This window comes from Parasteatoda tepidariorum, chromosome 7, assembly GCF_043381705.1.
Source record: "Parasteatoda tepidariorum isolate YZ-2023 chromosome 7, CAS_Ptep_4.0, whole genome shotgun sequence".
NCBI lineage: Eukaryota > Metazoa > Arthropoda > Arachnida > Araneae > Theridiidae > Parasteatoda > Parasteatoda tepidariorum.
This window is the reverse complement of record NC_092210.1, coordinates 19,832,183-19,849,502: the sequence shown is the minus strand read 5'-3', so window position 1 is coordinate 19,849,502 and position 17,320 is coordinate 19,832,183. Positions and strand designations below refer to the sequence as shown.

Sequence of the window (17,320 nt, the reverse complement as noted above, 5' to 3'; positions counted from 1 at the left end):
GGACTTTTTGATGGAACTAACCAGCTTTTGCGTTACATGGAGAGGAAAATCACGAGAACCTCCCACGGTTAGCATGATCGCAAAGGGACTGTAACCCATGATCCGTCTACCACTGAGGATATTTTCGTATCTCTGATTTCAAATTTACTATCTGTTTTCCTCTCACAACTACAACTTTTTTAATGGTATTTTTTATCGAAATGTCATTAAAAAAAACAAATGCCAAATTTAAAAAATTATATAAAACAAGGGGTTGCATAAATGTTGCGAGAAACTTCTAAGGGGTTAGGGGACATCATCAGGAAAAAAATTGCTTAGAAGTATGGGGAATGCTTAACTATCGACCTTGCCAACCTTCATATATTAAAAGATACCTCAAGATAGAATCGAGTTAACATGTCCTATATACTAGTAATTTGGTATTTAATACTTGTAGTGGTAGTTAAGCCGCATTATTTCCCTTCCAGAGTTTTATCTGTGATAGAATTCGATGAACGATTACCACTAGTTGATTCATGCTGTTTATATATATGTATATCATTTTCACTGATTATATTTTTTCTTCATTTTTTATAGCATTTTGATCATTTTTTCTTATTTTTTTGTTTATAGCATATCGCTCATTTTTTTTTCTTCAATATTATTTATTGACCGGGAGACTTTATTTACTTCACCGGATTTTTTTTTTTTTTTTTGGAGTAAATATATTAAGCAAATCAACTATTTATTGTGGACCAGTCATCATGTTGACGAGTTTATATCACGGCCGCAGGTCACCATTGTGGGGATTTAATTCTTTGACCATGCCAACCTTCATCTATCAAAAGGTACTTCAAGATAGAATCGAGTTAACATGTCTTATATACTAGTGATTTGGTATTTAATACTTGTAATGGTAGATACGCCACAGAAGCCTATGCCCAGAAATGTCATATGCTGTCCCGTTATAAACTGTAAGAGCCCCTAGTCGCGTATGATGACATTTTCGAACAGGGGTTCCCATGCAGTTTTAATTCTGATGATGTGCTCAAACTCCCCAGAACTTTGTCGCAACATTTGCGTAACTCCCTGTTATGTATGAAGTTTTTAAACTTGTACATTTCGACAACAAATAAACAACAAACGTCTTTTTAAGACTATATGTACCTTTAAGAGCAAAAACTAACTTCAGATTTGAGATCAAGTATGAGCATAAATGCAAAAAAATGTATTACTCGTGTGATATTTACGATTATTAAACCACTTTTGATCTGTTGATTTACAGAGTAAATCGAAATTGCAAAACAAACAGATAAAATTCTGAATAAGCTTAAACTTGTACATGTACAATTTTATATTGAAGATGTTGGTTTTAGATTTCGTGTAGGTACAGCGCGAAAAGTAAAAAAAGCAAGCACCTTAATAACTTTCGTTTAAATGATCAAATTTTCAAGTATTTTTACACAATCTTAATAGCTAGTGGCCTTTACCTGAAATCTGCTAATTAATCAAAAGAAGAAGATAAACATATCTTCAGAAACGTATAGATCACAAAAATGTATCCTCTGTGTATAAGCATGCACTTTTTAAAACGGATTTGAATTCTTGACCTTCAACGCATGGAAGGTAGCCGCAATTTTGAAAATATGGTCCCAGTAGATAGAAAAGCGGTCATAAGTTTGTTGTTTCTACCCTAATTTCAATTATTTCGCCATCTCAAGGATGTTGTATTTTTATTTCTCAAGAACTATTCGATCGATTTCCTTTAAATTTCAGATTTTGTCATTTAAAATTACGCAGATTAAATTTCTATAAAAATTTGCGTACCAAACAATTCAATTATTATTAATAAATTAAATTCTAAAAAGTAATAAATAATTGTGAAAAAGGATTTTTACTAGGATCTTTATCCTTATAATTATCTTTGGATAAACAAGTTTATAATTATGTTCGAAAACTTTTTGTTTCTCTTGATGAATTCTCTAGATATGCCGCAATACGCCAAAAGTGGCATGGTGATAGAAATCTTTTACGTACGTGATGCGCACGTACGTAAAAGATTACGTGCCTGTATTAATTGTTTTTCTACGAAGGGTTTTTACGAATTTCCGCATAACCAACAGTAGGCTCTGTAGTTTGGCATAATAATTATTAATATGTATTACTTGATAGCAGACAACAGATTAAAATGAAAGGCTTATTGGGAAACCTAACAAATATCGATATGTTTTTATTGTTTACAATTATTAAATTCGATTGTCAATAAATATGGCCTTTTTATTCATTGCACCATTCTACACCGAACCACTCTGCAATAAAAGTTTTAAAATGTCGATGAGTGTTGAAATTTAGCTAAATTTTGCTTGCAACATTTTAGAAAAGAAACTTTGAACTTCAGACTTGTTTAACTATCAGGCAGAGTGTTACCAATCGAAATTTGAACACTTAGCTTGTAGTGATTTCGGTTGATCATTAATTTTGTTTAGAGATAAATTCTGATTATAGCGATCAGTAAAAGGTTAGAATTTGTATGTCAGCAAGGAAAGATTTCTAGTTGAAAGTTGAACTCTCTAAACCAGGCATATATCTAGGTCAATATATTTTATAACCGTTGTTGAACAGCCGATCCAATTTTTTGGTTACCGACTACTTATGTGTAACCTTGTAATTCTGAACCCAATCTGGAAGACAACGGAACTCCTGGATCAAGTATAGGGAGAAATTTGCCTCCGTGGAGGACTTTTCAATGGAAGTAACCCGTATTCGCTTTACATGGAGCGAAAGACCTCCCAAGGTTAGACTGACGGCAAGAGGACTCTAACCCATGATCCGTCTCCCACGGAGGATATTTTACGTCAGCACTGTGGTCGGTGCGAACCGGGTGTGGAATGCGAATCAACTAGCTATCGCTGGGATTGAACCCGGGTCATCTCAAAGGGAGGTGAGCGCTCTATCTCCTGAGTCTCCACGGTTCGAAAATATTGCGGTGAAAACACTGGGATTCGAACTCCCATTAAGTCGATTATGAGATTAATAGCTCAGCCCGCTCGGCTACAAATTGTACCTATTATTTTTCAGAAAAAGAAATGGAGGAGCTTGGAGTAGCAGTGGTCGGTGCAAGCCGGATGTGGAATTCGGACCCGTTTCACCTCATTGGAATGCGAATGCTCTATCCCCTGAGTCATCACAGCTCTTAGATCAGTATATTTTATGTTATAAACATCGTTGAACAGCCGACCCAATTTTGGGTTTACGACTAATTTTAAGTTGGGTTGATGTTCAACTTCGTACCCTTGTAATTTTGAACCCAATCCAGAAGACAAGAGAGCTCCTGGATCAAGTATTTAGAGAAATTTGTCTCCGTAGAGGACTTTTTGATGGAACTAACCCGCATTTGCTAACCCGCATGGAGAGGAAGACCTCTCACGGTTAGCCTGAGAGTAAAGAGACTCCAACCCATGATCCGTCTACCACTGAGGATATTTTATGTCAGCTTTGTGATTCGTGCAAACCGGGCGCGGATTTCGTATTGCCCAGCCATCGCTGGGATTCGAACCCGATCCACCTCTTTGGAACGCGAACGCTCTTATCGCCTGAGCCACCCCGTCTCTAGATCAGTATATTAACTATTACGTATGAGACTGTGTCTCATTATATTAGACTGAATTGTCACAACAAAGGCAGTGTTTCTTCTCGGACAACCCCCTCTATGTGGACAATGGTTGAAGCTAGTAAACAATAGTTGAAGCTACGCTTTGTCCTCATTTCTAATTAAATAGCTGGACAAAGCTAATTTATAAAATTAGATATTTGCTTCAAAATAAAAAATTTCATTTATAAATTTTAAAGTTCATTATTGTCTTTCAATTGACCTTTAAAAAATTCACAGGTAAATTTAAAACCTTATTAACAACGACTTCTTATTTAATGAAGATACTAAGAGATAATTTTTTAATGATTGTGAATCGAGAACACCTTATTGGCGATCGAAATGGGCTACAAGTGGGGCAGAGTAGTACTCTCTACCTATGGCAAAACTTCGCATATTTTCACCATTAGCGCGTGGATAGTCATAATAAGGGAAGCAGAGCATAACAGTTTCTGTCCTGATTTTCAAATAAATTAAAAAAATTTAAGTTAGACAACTATATAGGACCTGAAAACTGCATTAAACTAGTTCTAAATGAAAGTGTCATAGAAATTTTAAAAGATACTTTTGAAAATTAAATACGAAAAATATTATAGACGAGAAAAACGTAGTACATTCCCATAAAACTGAAGTGAGGAGGGTCAATATATAAAGCCTTTCTTCTCCCCCGATGGAGTATTCGAGCGTTGCGATCGCAAATATTTTCCATTTCCATAGTATTAAACACGTTTTCAATTATCTCGGAATAATTTTTTTTCATTATCTTGTATTAATTTAGGACAAAATAAATGAAAAATACCATATTTAGCATTTTAATAATTTATGGTTATGAAATACAACATAAAACACTGGTGTCTTTTTCTGCGTTAAAGATAAAATCTCCCAAACGCGGCTTACCTCCAAATAACAATTTTTCAAATTTACGGTTATTTATATCTAAGGGAAATAGTTATTCATTATTGAAATTTCCTTAATTTAAAAAAACAGTTATTGAAAAAAGTTTGAATATGAATTTGAAAAGAATTATTTTTTTCCAAACTACTTTTTTTTTTTTTTGGTTTTAATATTTTAGTACAAAAATAATTCCGATAATCTAACAGATTTTTGCTAGTAACTATTAGACTGTTTCTTATTAAAAAATTCCGAAATATATTTTGACTTGTAATTAGAAAATAAATATAGAAGAGATGACAACATACAGATATATATGCATACAAATACAACATACGTACAAATATACAGATTTTTGCTAGCATCTTATGACTGTTTCTTATAATTAAAAAATTTCGAAATATATTTTTACTTGTAAGTAGAAAATAAATATAGAAAAGATGACATCATACAGATATATATGCATACAAATACAACATACGTACAAATATACAGATTTTTGCTAGTAGCTATTAGACTGTTTCTTATAATTAAAAAATTCCGAAATATATTTTTACTTTAATTAGAACGTAAATATAGAAAAGTTGACAACATACAGATATACAGATTTTTGCTAGTAACTATTAAACTGTTTCTTATAATTAAAAAATTCCGAAATATATTTTTACTTGTAATTAGAACGTAAATATACAAAAATTGACAACATACAGATGTATATACATACAAATACAACATACATACAAATATACAGATTTTTGTTAGTAACTATTAAACTGTTTCTTATAATTAAAAAACTCCGAAATATATTTTTACTTGTAATTAGAACGTAAATATAGAAAAGTTGACTACATACAGATATATATACGTACAAATTTAACATACATACAAATATACAGATTTTTGTTAGTAACTATTAGACTGTTTCTTATAATTAAAAGATTCCGAAATATATTTTTACTTGTAATTAGAACGTTAATATGGAAAACCGTTGTCTCATCTGTGACAAAGGGATAAAAACTGTGTATTTCTAAATTCTTATATTCTGTGTATTTCTTAATCCGTGTTAATTGAAATTTTCCGATTCTGCGTTTGCAAGCTTATGTATAAATATATATTTTTTTTAACATTGACTGAGCGAAAACTGAACTCAGTGTCTGTATTAATTCGATACTTGTCAAATAGTAATAATTTGTTTCTTAATATCTAGCGGGTGAAATGACGGCGATGATTGTTCTCAGTCAGGACTATGGATACGTCATTATTGTTGGTGTTCTTTCAATGTTATTTGCCTGGACTCTAGGAGCTGTTGTCTTCAGGGCAAGAAAAACGTATAAAATCGAAGTGAGTAAAAAGTTGTTGGATTATATTGTTCATTCAGGCTCAATAAACAAAACTCATTAAAATTAGTAATCATCAATAATTTTTATTTTTTTTAGAACTAAAACATTTTAATGTTAATAAAACAGGGTTCATGCGCACCTGGGAAAAATTAAAAAGTGTTAGCAAGATTAATATAAATGTTTTTATATTATGTTTGTAGCCATCAGAATATCATATTTTCTCTAAGTAAATACCATATAGATATGAAATTTTATTTTGATATTAAGAAATGTTCAGCTTCTTTATAACAGAATTGATTCAGTTACAGCCCCTGATTTAGACAGGCCGACTTATCATTTATTTTGGAGCAAAAGCTTTTCCTCCATCAATGAAGAGCTACAAGATTTGGTGACTTATCGCTAGAAACGACGTTAACCTCAACTATAGGATACAGTTTTTCAATCGGGACATTGAATTTTATTTAAAACATAAAATGAAAAGATCAATTAAGATTTTTAGCAATTATTATTATATTAATAGAATAAATATAAACTAGAGTTTTATGAGTAGGGTAAGAAACGACGCATGATAAATTTATAAATAATTTATTTAAATAAACATCTTCTTTCAAATCACTTTTTCATAACATTTACTTAAATAGGTAATACATAAATAAGGAATACAATTTTAATACACATTTTAATACAATTAACAATACAATTTAAATACAATTTTAATATATCTATATGTTATTCATTGCTAGATAGAAATAGTTTTTACACATTTTTGGTTCTTTAATAATAAAAACTAAGCAAATGGAGAAGAATTAGACTATACTAGACTTATACTAGATTCAAGCTTATCTAAATGTGATCCAGGTTTTGGACAGCCTATTTCTTTCAGTCTTTTTTGAGGAATTTTATCGGAAATTTGAACATTGAAACTTGTTAGAATAGCATCAGGTTTTAATTTATTGTGGCCATCTTTTCGATTTATTTCTAGTTGAAATTCTTCAAAATGAGCCTACAAAAATAATTAGAATACGTTTTTTTTTTCATACTTAAATTTAATCACATTAAAAAAATTTAGAGTTTACAATTTTTAAACATACTGCCATGAAATTTTCAAACAGAGAAACTAATTATTTCAGCAATTTAAGGCAAGAATTTCAAAGAAGAAAAAACATTGGTAGATCCAAAAATAGATGAAAAATCGCATATTGAATAGATTTCTTATGATAAATGTAAACAAATCGTTTGAACTTTAGGCGATATATTACCATAACTAACTAAAGAACAAGCTTGAATTAGCCAAGATTTAGATCTACTTGATCTTAGTGAAGTAGAAAGGAATACAATAAAAAACAGGTAAATATTTGTTTTCAACAAAAAGAAATACTTAAAAGTGAATGGAAAAATTGGCGATTCTGAAATAAGTTTGGCGAATACTTATTCAGCCAATATCTTGCCTTTATTTATTAGTTTCATTGCACATAAGCACTTAAAATTGTTAAATAAAGCAATAAATATTGCTTAAAAGTCATATTTTAAATAAATATATACTTAAAAAATGCAATTTTCAATGAATATTCCTATATTTGGTACATAGTTAAAATTGTACAATTCAAGTAGTTAGTCGCTTATTTTTTTTTTAAAAAAAATAGACGAAAACAAACCTTTAAAAACAAATTCTAACAACTTAATATCGTTTATATACTACATATATAAGTAAATAAATCTAATAAATTATAAATAAATAAATATTTACCTCACATAAGTGAGCTCCACTTCCAGGCTGCCAGTTGTTTCTTCTGCAATTTATTATCCATTTCTTCTTTCTTTTCACATTTGAAGGAAATCTGAACATGCGGAAGCCTTTTTTTGAACTGTTTGTGCAATTTGCTGCAGCCCAACCACCCATATCAATAATTTTAGGTATCTAAATAGTCTTCAAACTTTCACGCTAATACTAACATAACGCTAACTTGCGAACTAGTTTGCTCCAATTTAGTTGATAGTTCAGCTCTGATAGTAGCCTTAGATTTAGTTATTAATTTTTTACATGTGCGTACGAATCCTGTATAAATATATGAAATCCATTGAACCATTAGCTAATTTTTTTACTTCGTATTAATCCTATCATTTTTTTTAAGAAAATTCTCAATAGTGGAATTTCGGCTACAATTTTCCTAAAAATTATTTATTAATAATTTAAAAATAATATTTTTTACTATAAGCAATAAGAATGATAAAATTGCCACGATTAAGAATACCATAGCAATGTTTTTTAAGTGAATTATTCCGTTCACATTGGCTATTTCTACTTAGTTTTATTTAATTTTCGAAAATTCCTTAATGAGTAATTTTGACATTTTTCAGTATCCAACAATGTACAGTGACACAAATATGAAGTTTAACTGCATGCAGAGAGTGCATGGAAATTAGTAAGAAACATTTTTATCAATAAATTTTATCTATGAACATTTTTATTAATTAATTTATCAATATAATTCTTTAAATATTTTGAATAAAAATATTTAAAGAAGTGTATTAACTACATTAAACTCTTAGTAAATAGAGTAGGCGGCTCAAAGTTGTGCAATTTCTCCTCTCTCTCTACTACACCTTTCCCCTCTCCGTTTCCACAGTTTCAGCGATTCTTTCCCTTTCATCATGGTAGTGCGTTTTAGCAAAAAGTTCAAATATACTGCTGCGGAAGAAAAGTAAGATTTGCCGAACCCTTGGTAGCTGAGAGGGGAGGATGAGGAGAGTGTAGAAATCGTTTAACTTTGAGGCGTCTATCCTATTTACAAACATGGTAAATAATACAAACAAATACAACTGTGTACTCAATTATTTCGAATAATTTTCTTTGAATCTTTTTCCCCAATTTTTCTTTTTCTTCACGGTAATACGTTTTATTCAGAAGTTAGAAAGGGAAGGAAAAACAAGATTTACCGAAACCATGGTAACAGAGAAGAGGAAAATTAAAAAAGTGTAGAAATAACGTAAATTTGAGTCCCCTATTATATTTACAAAGAGTGTAAATAATACCAACACATACAACCCGGTAATAAATTATTTTAATTATATTTGAAAAAATATTTACACTGTAAGTAACTTTTAACTACAGATTTTTACTTACTGCAAAATGCAATTTTCATCACTTGAGGTACCTACCTAAGATTGGATTTCATGATTTGAAACAACAAAAGAATTCATTTCATGATTCGAAATCTTGAAATCTGACGCTAAGTATGGCGAGTTTCTAATGGAAACATTCACGTAAAAGGTAACTTTCAGTATTTTTTTTTTTTAATTCTTCATCCAGCATTAATTTTATAAAAAATTCGTTTACTTTTTATATCGAATCGCGTGATAGAAGACGATATGAAAAGTTTCAAAAATATCGATGAAATTTCTTCAAACGATTCTTTTTAGTCCCAGTTTCCTAGTTCGCAAGATTTCAATATCGTTTTTTTTCTCAGTTAAATATTGTGAACTGCCAGTGTGTTTATTTATTCTAACATTATTTAATGATTCTAAAAATGCAATCAAGAGCGGGGATTACTAAACAACATGCATATTTCATTCAATTCTGTTAAAATAACTATTTATTTCAATAATAGTACTAATTTTAACTTTCGTTTTAGTCTTGAAAGTTTTCCTACCTTTTTGGGGCTACTGTTTTGTGGTGGACTAGCACATCCTGTAAGTATTTATTTTTTTCTGATAATGTTACGTTATTTAATCATTCTTTAAATAAAATTTATTTAGAATAATAAATTTTGAAATCATAAACAAAAACGTAGGGGTTTTTTTTAAATTTATTTCGTAACGAAATTTTTAGACATGGATTTTAAGACATATGAAAAATTCTAAAGGTAATTTTAATCCTCTTCATTTAATTTTTACAAATAAACTGAGAGTTGATTTTCCTCAATTTGGCATTATCTTCCGATACATGTAAACACAAAACTGTCTAATTAGAATTTAAGATATAAAGTTTGCGATATTTTATATCCTATTTAAAAATGAAAATAAATAAAAATTAATAAATAAAAATAAAGGAGAAAAAATTTTGATTGATTTATTACGATCACTGGTTACCCATCTTTCAAATGATATTTTTTCTTTTTTTGGGGGGTTAACTCTGATAAACTCCACAACATTTCGAATCATGTGTTGCAAAAACTGTCTCGATTGATGTTTGTCGTCGGATTTGTTTTCAAATCCTACCTATATCCGTATTTCAAGAAGTCACCTTCCTTCTTCAGTATTCATATTTATATTAAAATCACCGTCAAGACAGTCATTATTAGTTAATAATAAAAATGCTTTAAATTATTATTATTTAAATACATTAATAATGCCTGCTGGTGAAAATGAAAAGAAAAAAACTCACCAACTTAATGCATACCGCTTTGTGCAGCGGGGGCTACTTTCTGCAAATTCAAATTTGGCATTTTTCAAGTGCTGCTATTCAGTATTATGTTCATTTCACGTTAAAAATGTGCGGAATTTGAAGATAGAAATCTCTTCTAATACTACAAACATTTTTTCGAATTTTAAAACAATCTCAGAGTGTATTTCGTTCATCCAATGNTAAAAGTGAAAAAAAGAATTCTAAAAATATTATCAAACAGCAGCGGTCGCCATAGCAACGCATGCGCACTGTTTACTAATTACTCTTGAATGCGGTTGAAGAGTGTGATGACGTGCAAATAAGGTGCGCAAGCCATCAAACCCAAAACAACACCTATTTTGCCAATGGGTAAAAAAATGACACAATTTGACAAGCAAATAACAATCTACTATACAATTCTGTAATCTTGTCTTGAAAGGTATTTAAATAGTATACATTTGTCTGCTTTTAGATTTTTTATAAATATCATTGTTTTGTGCTATTATGAATCTTTTCCCATTATCCGATTAAGTTTTCACCAGTTTAAACTGTAATAAAATAAATTTTAAGAAAATCGATAAATTGACAAATGTATAGTTTTAAATCGCTTATTTTTATTGCTTTAAAGTTTGGAGAAAGAATTCCGCTGAAGTTCTTTTAATTATTATGCACTATTTCTCCTAATCTAATGAGACCACCCCATTATTTTACACCTTTTTTGAACAGAATTCTATTATCTAAAACTACTATATCATCAAAAGTTTGTTAAGAACAGAAGAAAAAAGAGGCCTCTTAAGGTATGTTGAGTCGGTAGTCTTTATGAACGTAGGAATTTTAATTAATAGAAATAATTTGTAACAGATCTACAGGGATTGGTTTAAAGTATGGAAACACTTGTATACTAATTCTATCTAAACAATGTTTTCGTTTTAACAGCAAATATTTTGAAAGATTTTATATGGCGAAACTGATGGCACGATTTCGAAGATCATGCTTTTAGAAATTGTGCCATTTCTATCCATACAAAATTTGGATAGATTAAAATTAATGAGCGTAAGAAATTGAAAGCTTCCATCATTTTTTTAATATAGTTATAATTAAAAAAAAAAAATTTTTATATAAATATTGATATCCTATAGAAAAGTTTCAAAATTACTAGTATTAAATTTAGAAAGAATTTATTTACTTCCTTGTCTCATTTTGGTCGATCCGAATTATAAAATAATCCAAAACATTTGCAGCTTAATGAAATACTGTTTACATAGAATTAGTATAGAAGTGTTTTTATAATTATTACTCCTGTATTTTACAAAGTTGTCCCCCGTAAAATAATCCAAAACATTTGCAGCTTAAAGAAATATTGTTTACGTAGTATAGAAGTACATTAGTATAGAAGTGTTTTTATAATTATTACTCCTGTATTTTACAAAGTTGTCCCCCGTCTTATGTTCACCTAACAAAGAAACATTATTCTTGATCTGAATAACCTGGTTGGTAGGGCGTTGGGCCCATGTCCAAGAGGTTGTGAGCACAATCCCCATGTAGTAAATGGTGACTGGTGTGCATTAAATCTGTCGGTCACAAAGTCCTCCATGTTCCCAATAAAAAATCATATCTCTGAGGTATTGAATTGGAAATTGATCGTTCTCTGGTTCAGGTCAAAATTATCATCTGTGGATGTATAATAGGGTCTGTCTTATAAACAGGTTGTGACGTGGTTATGGCTGAGGTCATAATCTTGGCACCAGATGGGGCCACTAAAAAACAAGTAATCTTGTTTTTAGTGGCGCCCTCTGCTTTAAATACGCTTGGTTTCACCAAGCAGGCTTGCTGAATTGGCAAGAGGCATTAAATTATTTTAAAATAGCGAAAACACCGTTGTTAGGCAACTTCGAACACGATTTTTTTTCTCTGCGGTAGTTAAGCAACGTATGTATTTGAGACTAACTTTACTTTACCGTAGAGAGTTCCTTTTATTAATTTTAATAAATTGGCTTGAAATTCGCTGCTAAACTTTCCAAACAATAATTCGAAAAGTTCATAATTTTCTTTCGTTTTATTTAATTATAAATTATTTTATTTTTATTTAATTATTAAAGTCGTATGATAACACTGTTGATAAACAAATAGTTATATGTATTTAGAATACAGATGTAAGTACACTTTAAAAGAATATATTAAAAATAATTTTTCATATTAAAGTTGCCCACCTAAGTTTTAGTAGCTAATTAATGCTAAGTATTAAACTCAATTATGTAAAAACTCCTTTTTAAGTTAATTAATATTATAATTAGTAATATATATAAAATGTTTAAAAAAAATTTCAGAATTGCTAAAATATGCAAAATTTTAAATAATTAATAACCATTATTGGTAATCGAATTTCAATTTGAAACAGCACTTACAAGAAGTATTACTCATAATCTTAAACTATGCGAAAAATAAAGAGCTATTAATTATTGATTTTCATCACAATTTATGTATTTCAAGAATAATTTTAATCTTTCCCTCAAAATTAAAACGCTCTTTACCTACTCTTATGCTCTTTGCTGATTAATATATATTGCTCATTTTATAATTAGAGAATGCTAATTTTATAGTTAGTGAGTTCTAGTTTTGGAATTTTTTATTTCAGTTCTATTGCGCTATTGCTGGCCTTGTGTATTTACTTGGAAGGCTTGTCTATTCCATTGGTTATAGTACTGGAGGTAGGAAGATTTTTTCTTTTCTGTATTATTTAGCGTGCGCAGTTTTCTGCACCAAGGCTTAATTAGATCAGTTTCTTAACTGTTACATATCAGCGGTCTCATTTTACTCCCACAGACTGGACAAAACCAATTTATGAAATGAGATACTTGCTTTAAAATATAAAATGGGATTTATAACGTTTAAAGATATTTAGTCCTTCAATTTAGCTTTAAAAAATCGCAGGAGAATTTAAAAACTACACTGTATAAATATTTTTATAAGTTAGAGACTTTCTTAATAATCACTTATGGACCTTTACTTCTCTGATACAATAATAAAATTAATGAAAACGTTCAAAGTAATCAAGCAAATTTGAGATTATTATTGTTTTATTTAAAAATTATAATTGTAATGTATTGAATGTAATTTCAAAGGCACAATACGGTTCCCTACAACATCGAAATCCAGAGGCGTGGTGGCTCAGGGGATAGACCGTTCGCCGTCTAATGAGGTGAAACAGGTTCGAATCCCAGCAATGACTGATCGATACGAATCCTGTATCCGGCTTGCACCGACCACAGTGCTGACGTAAAATATCCTCAGTGGTAGACAGATCATGGGTTGAAGTCACCTTGCCGTCAGGCTAACCGTAGGAGGTTTTCGTGGTTTTCCTCTCCATGTAACGCAATTACGGGTTAATTTAATTAAAAAGTCATCCACGAAGACGAATTTCTCCTACTACTTCATCCAGGAGTTCCCTTGTCTTCTGGATTGATTTCAAAATTGCAAAGCTACGGAGTTCAACATTAGTAGTCGTAAACCCGCAAAATTGCGTCGGCTGTTCAACGTTTGTAAAATAAAATAAAATCGAAATCGAAACTTTGAAGAAAAAAATAACATCGAAACAAAATAACGCTATTAAGAAATTATTTAAAATCAGCGAAACTTTTTTGTCTCATTAAATAATGTCTATTTTACAAATATATATATATTTTTTTAATATTCAATATTATTTTTTAATTTTTCATTAAACTTATAATTTGGGACTTACATTGAGGCTTGACACACTGTAAAATTTAATGAAAGTACTACTTCGTTTTACATTAGATAAAAATGCTACTGAATTAATAAAAAAAATATGAAAGTTTTTCTTGCAAAATCGATCGAGATTAAAACTGAAGAATTCAGGAATGAAATTGAGGATACATAAAATGGTGTCCTCGTACGAAATATCAATAGCAAAATTATTCCGCGGGTGATATTCTACTTCAAATCATCGTGTGTTGTTAACTATTAATGAAAAATGGAAAGTTATATATTAAGGGCAGACAAGCTCCGGCGTGATAGTTTCAATGCTATATGGAAATGCTATTTAAATGGGACTTAAAAGTCCCATCAGTGCATAAAGGGTTAAAAGTTGCTTTCAATGGAAAAAGTATTTTGTATGCAAGCTCCTTGATGTTTCTCTGCAAATATAGCTGAAAAAATTTTTCTTTCGAAATCACTAAAATTCCATATAACGCGCCTTTGTAATTAAATTCTTCAATCATATGAGTAGGTTTATCAAGATATACAGCTATGTTTTATTCTTTGATACTATAAAATTTTTCCTATTTCATTTCAGATCCCAAGAAAAGATTATTTGGCCTGTTTTCATACTGCGGTCTACTTTTCCTGCTGTACAGGGTAACAAAAAAATATAGGGATCATTTTTGAATGTATATATTTCCAAAATTTATTACATAAATTCAGCGATGCTTCTCAATATGTCGACCTCCGGCATAATAGATTTGTCTACAACGCTTTGGCCAGGATTTTAAAGCCCGCAAAATGATTTTCTGGGGGATTTTCGTCACATCTTCTCTAATAGCTCTTTGAAGGATTCTCAATGTAGAACTTCTTCGCTTATTCAGTTCGTTTTTCAGATGGCCCCATAGGAAATAATCGCATGGTGCAGCATCAGGACTGTTTGGAATCCATTGTTCTGGTGTCAGGACTTGCACTTGCTGATCTGTTAGGAATTTCTGGGTGACCTTAGATGCATGCGATGGGGCAGAGTCCTGATGGAACACAGCATCATCATTATGGTACAATCAGCAGTAATCATCCTTAAGAAAGGGCTTTAATATCTTCTGTATATAATACTCAGAATTTATTTTGGTCCCAGGTTTCACAAGCCGAGGTTTGGTCACACCATGGTCCATCCAAACCATTGCGCCTTTGGGATGAGGCACCGTGGTTGATGGAGTCAAGTCTCACCTGTTCTACCCGAAACTAAGATATTGAACTTTAGATTTAGCATTGGTATCAGATAGATAGATCCAAGCTTCATCAGTTGTAATGAACTTTCACCATCTGTCCTTACGAAGAAGCTTGTAGAGGGGCCATGAACGTTGTCTCCTAATCTGTACCGATCTCTCACTTAAATGATGACATTTAGGTTTCTTATGGCATTTTTTCTTCAACTTTTGTTCTAGTTGATAGCTTACAACTTGCTGACTCACGTTAAGAGCTTTAGCCATGCTTGCCTGTGTTTGTGGATCCGATTTTGATGTCATCTTATCAAGCTTCTGCAAATCTGATTTCTTCAATTTGCTTGGCCGTCCACTTCTTTTTGGTTTTGCATTATCTTGCATCGATCCGAGTTTTAAGTTCTTGATGCGACTGATATGGCTGAGTGAAATCGCAATACCTTTCTTTTTAAAATGGGTTTGTATAATCCTGTGGCTCCAGAGAAGTTCTAAAAATGCTTGTACTTGACCAATAAGATTGCTTTAAAGTTTGGAGAAANAGTCCCATCAGTGCATAAAGGGTTAAAAGTTGCTTTCAATGGAAAAAGTATTTTGTATGCAAGCTCCTTGATGTTTCTCTGCAAATATAGCTGAAAAATTTTTCTTTCGAAATCACTAAAATTCCATATAACGCGCCTTTGTATTAAACTCTTCAATCATATGAGTAGGTTTATCAAGATATACAGCTATGTTTTATTCTTTGATGCTATAAAATTTTTCCTGTTTCATTTCAGATCCCAAGAAAAGATTATTTGGCCTGTTTTCATACTGCGGTCTACTTTTCCTGCTGTACAGCACACTTAAATTTGCAGTTAGGTTATTGGGGTGGCTTTAAGCGATTTCATTCGAAGTCGTGAAGAAAAATCTAACTTTCTTTCATTCATACTTGATATTTATTTTTATTTCGTTTTTTTTCTTTCTATAATATGATGTTTACGTGTTTCCATTGCATTTACCATATGCAAAGCGATAAATTATCATTAGCCAGCTCACTATTAGCGACCAAAAAGCTGGCGTAACATAATTTGATTCTAGAGTAACGGAATTTGACTTTGTAACAGTGCAATAGAGTTTAACTCTTGTGTAATTGAATTTTGACGATATTGTAACAGAGTTTTCTCTAGAATACCAGGGTCTGAGACTTAACAGATTTTGACGCAAAGGCAGCAATCGATAGATAATATTAGTATTTTAGTGCCAAAAGACATAGCTATAGAATCACGAGGTGTTAAAAGCGTCGAAATATTTCAGATGTTTTCTTATTTCAAAGACTTTTAATATTTATGTATATGATGTTAAAACCTTATACCAATATTATTTAAGGCTATTATTGTAATTATATTTTGCAATAAATATGTTTCCATTTTTCAACTTAGGTAAAATACTAATATACGTTACAGGGTTGCGCGATTTTGAAAAATGCCGCCAACGCCGAAATGACGCGTTGACGCTTGTCGTCAAACTGTTGCGAATGCCTGAAATGACGTTTTTACGATTGTGTCCAGGAGTTGGCGTAGGTAAAAACATAGAATGTCGTATCCTGAAAATGGTAAATGCATAAACTTAACCTGGAAAAGAGTATGTAAAAAAAATCAGAAATGCATAAACCAATAAAAGACAAGCATTCCCGAATTTCAAATATTGAAAAATTATACAAGTCAGTAATGCATCTTTAAGCTTACATATTCACCCTCACGAATTATCAACCGTAAAATCATACCACAAATTGAAAAAAAGAAATGCAAAATGGCTGAAAAGCAATAACCCATCGAATCTCCTCAAATATAACTACAGATTGCAAACTTAATTGCCCTCCCCATCTCCAATGTCGCAAAATACACCATATAACGTACACTAAGATTTAAGCCTCAGTTTCTACATACTATGTTAATTTTGGTCATTACAAAGTTCTTTATACTACACTTGTTCATGTTTAAAAAATTGTTAAAATTTTTTCGTGAAAATAGTGGCGAGCAAACCTTTTAGTTTCGTATTAGTACCTTTAGAACAGAAATTTTGAGCTCTGCCATTCACATATACGTTGTAATGTTTTTAATTTTTACATGTTAATAAATTTCTTTTACTTTCACTGGTTAGA

The 17,320-nt window shown here is 30.9% G+C and overlaps 1 protein-coding gene across 1 annotated transcript in view; it reads left to right on the top strand.

Annotated features, from left to right (window-relative positions):
• Positions 1-17,311, top strand: part of LOC107442012 (glutathione S-transferase 3, mitochondrial-like) — a 20,731-nt gene extending 3,420 nt beyond the window's left edge. Inside the window, exons 2-6 of the mRNA XM_043045226.2 lie at positions 5,727-5,860; positions 8,218-8,282; positions 9,492-9,549; positions 12,879-12,951; positions 15,957-17,311. Coding sequence (XP_042901160.1) covers positions 5,727-5,860; positions 8,218-8,282; positions 9,492-9,549; positions 12,879-12,951; positions 15,957-16,057 — 431 coding nt within the window. The 3' untranslated portion in view covers positions 16,058-17,311. The remainder of the gene's footprint in view (positions 1-5,726; positions 5,861-8,217; positions 8,283-9,491; positions 9,550-12,878; positions 12,952-15,956) is intronic.
• The last annotated feature ends 9 nt before the right edge of the window (positions 17,312-17,320 follow it).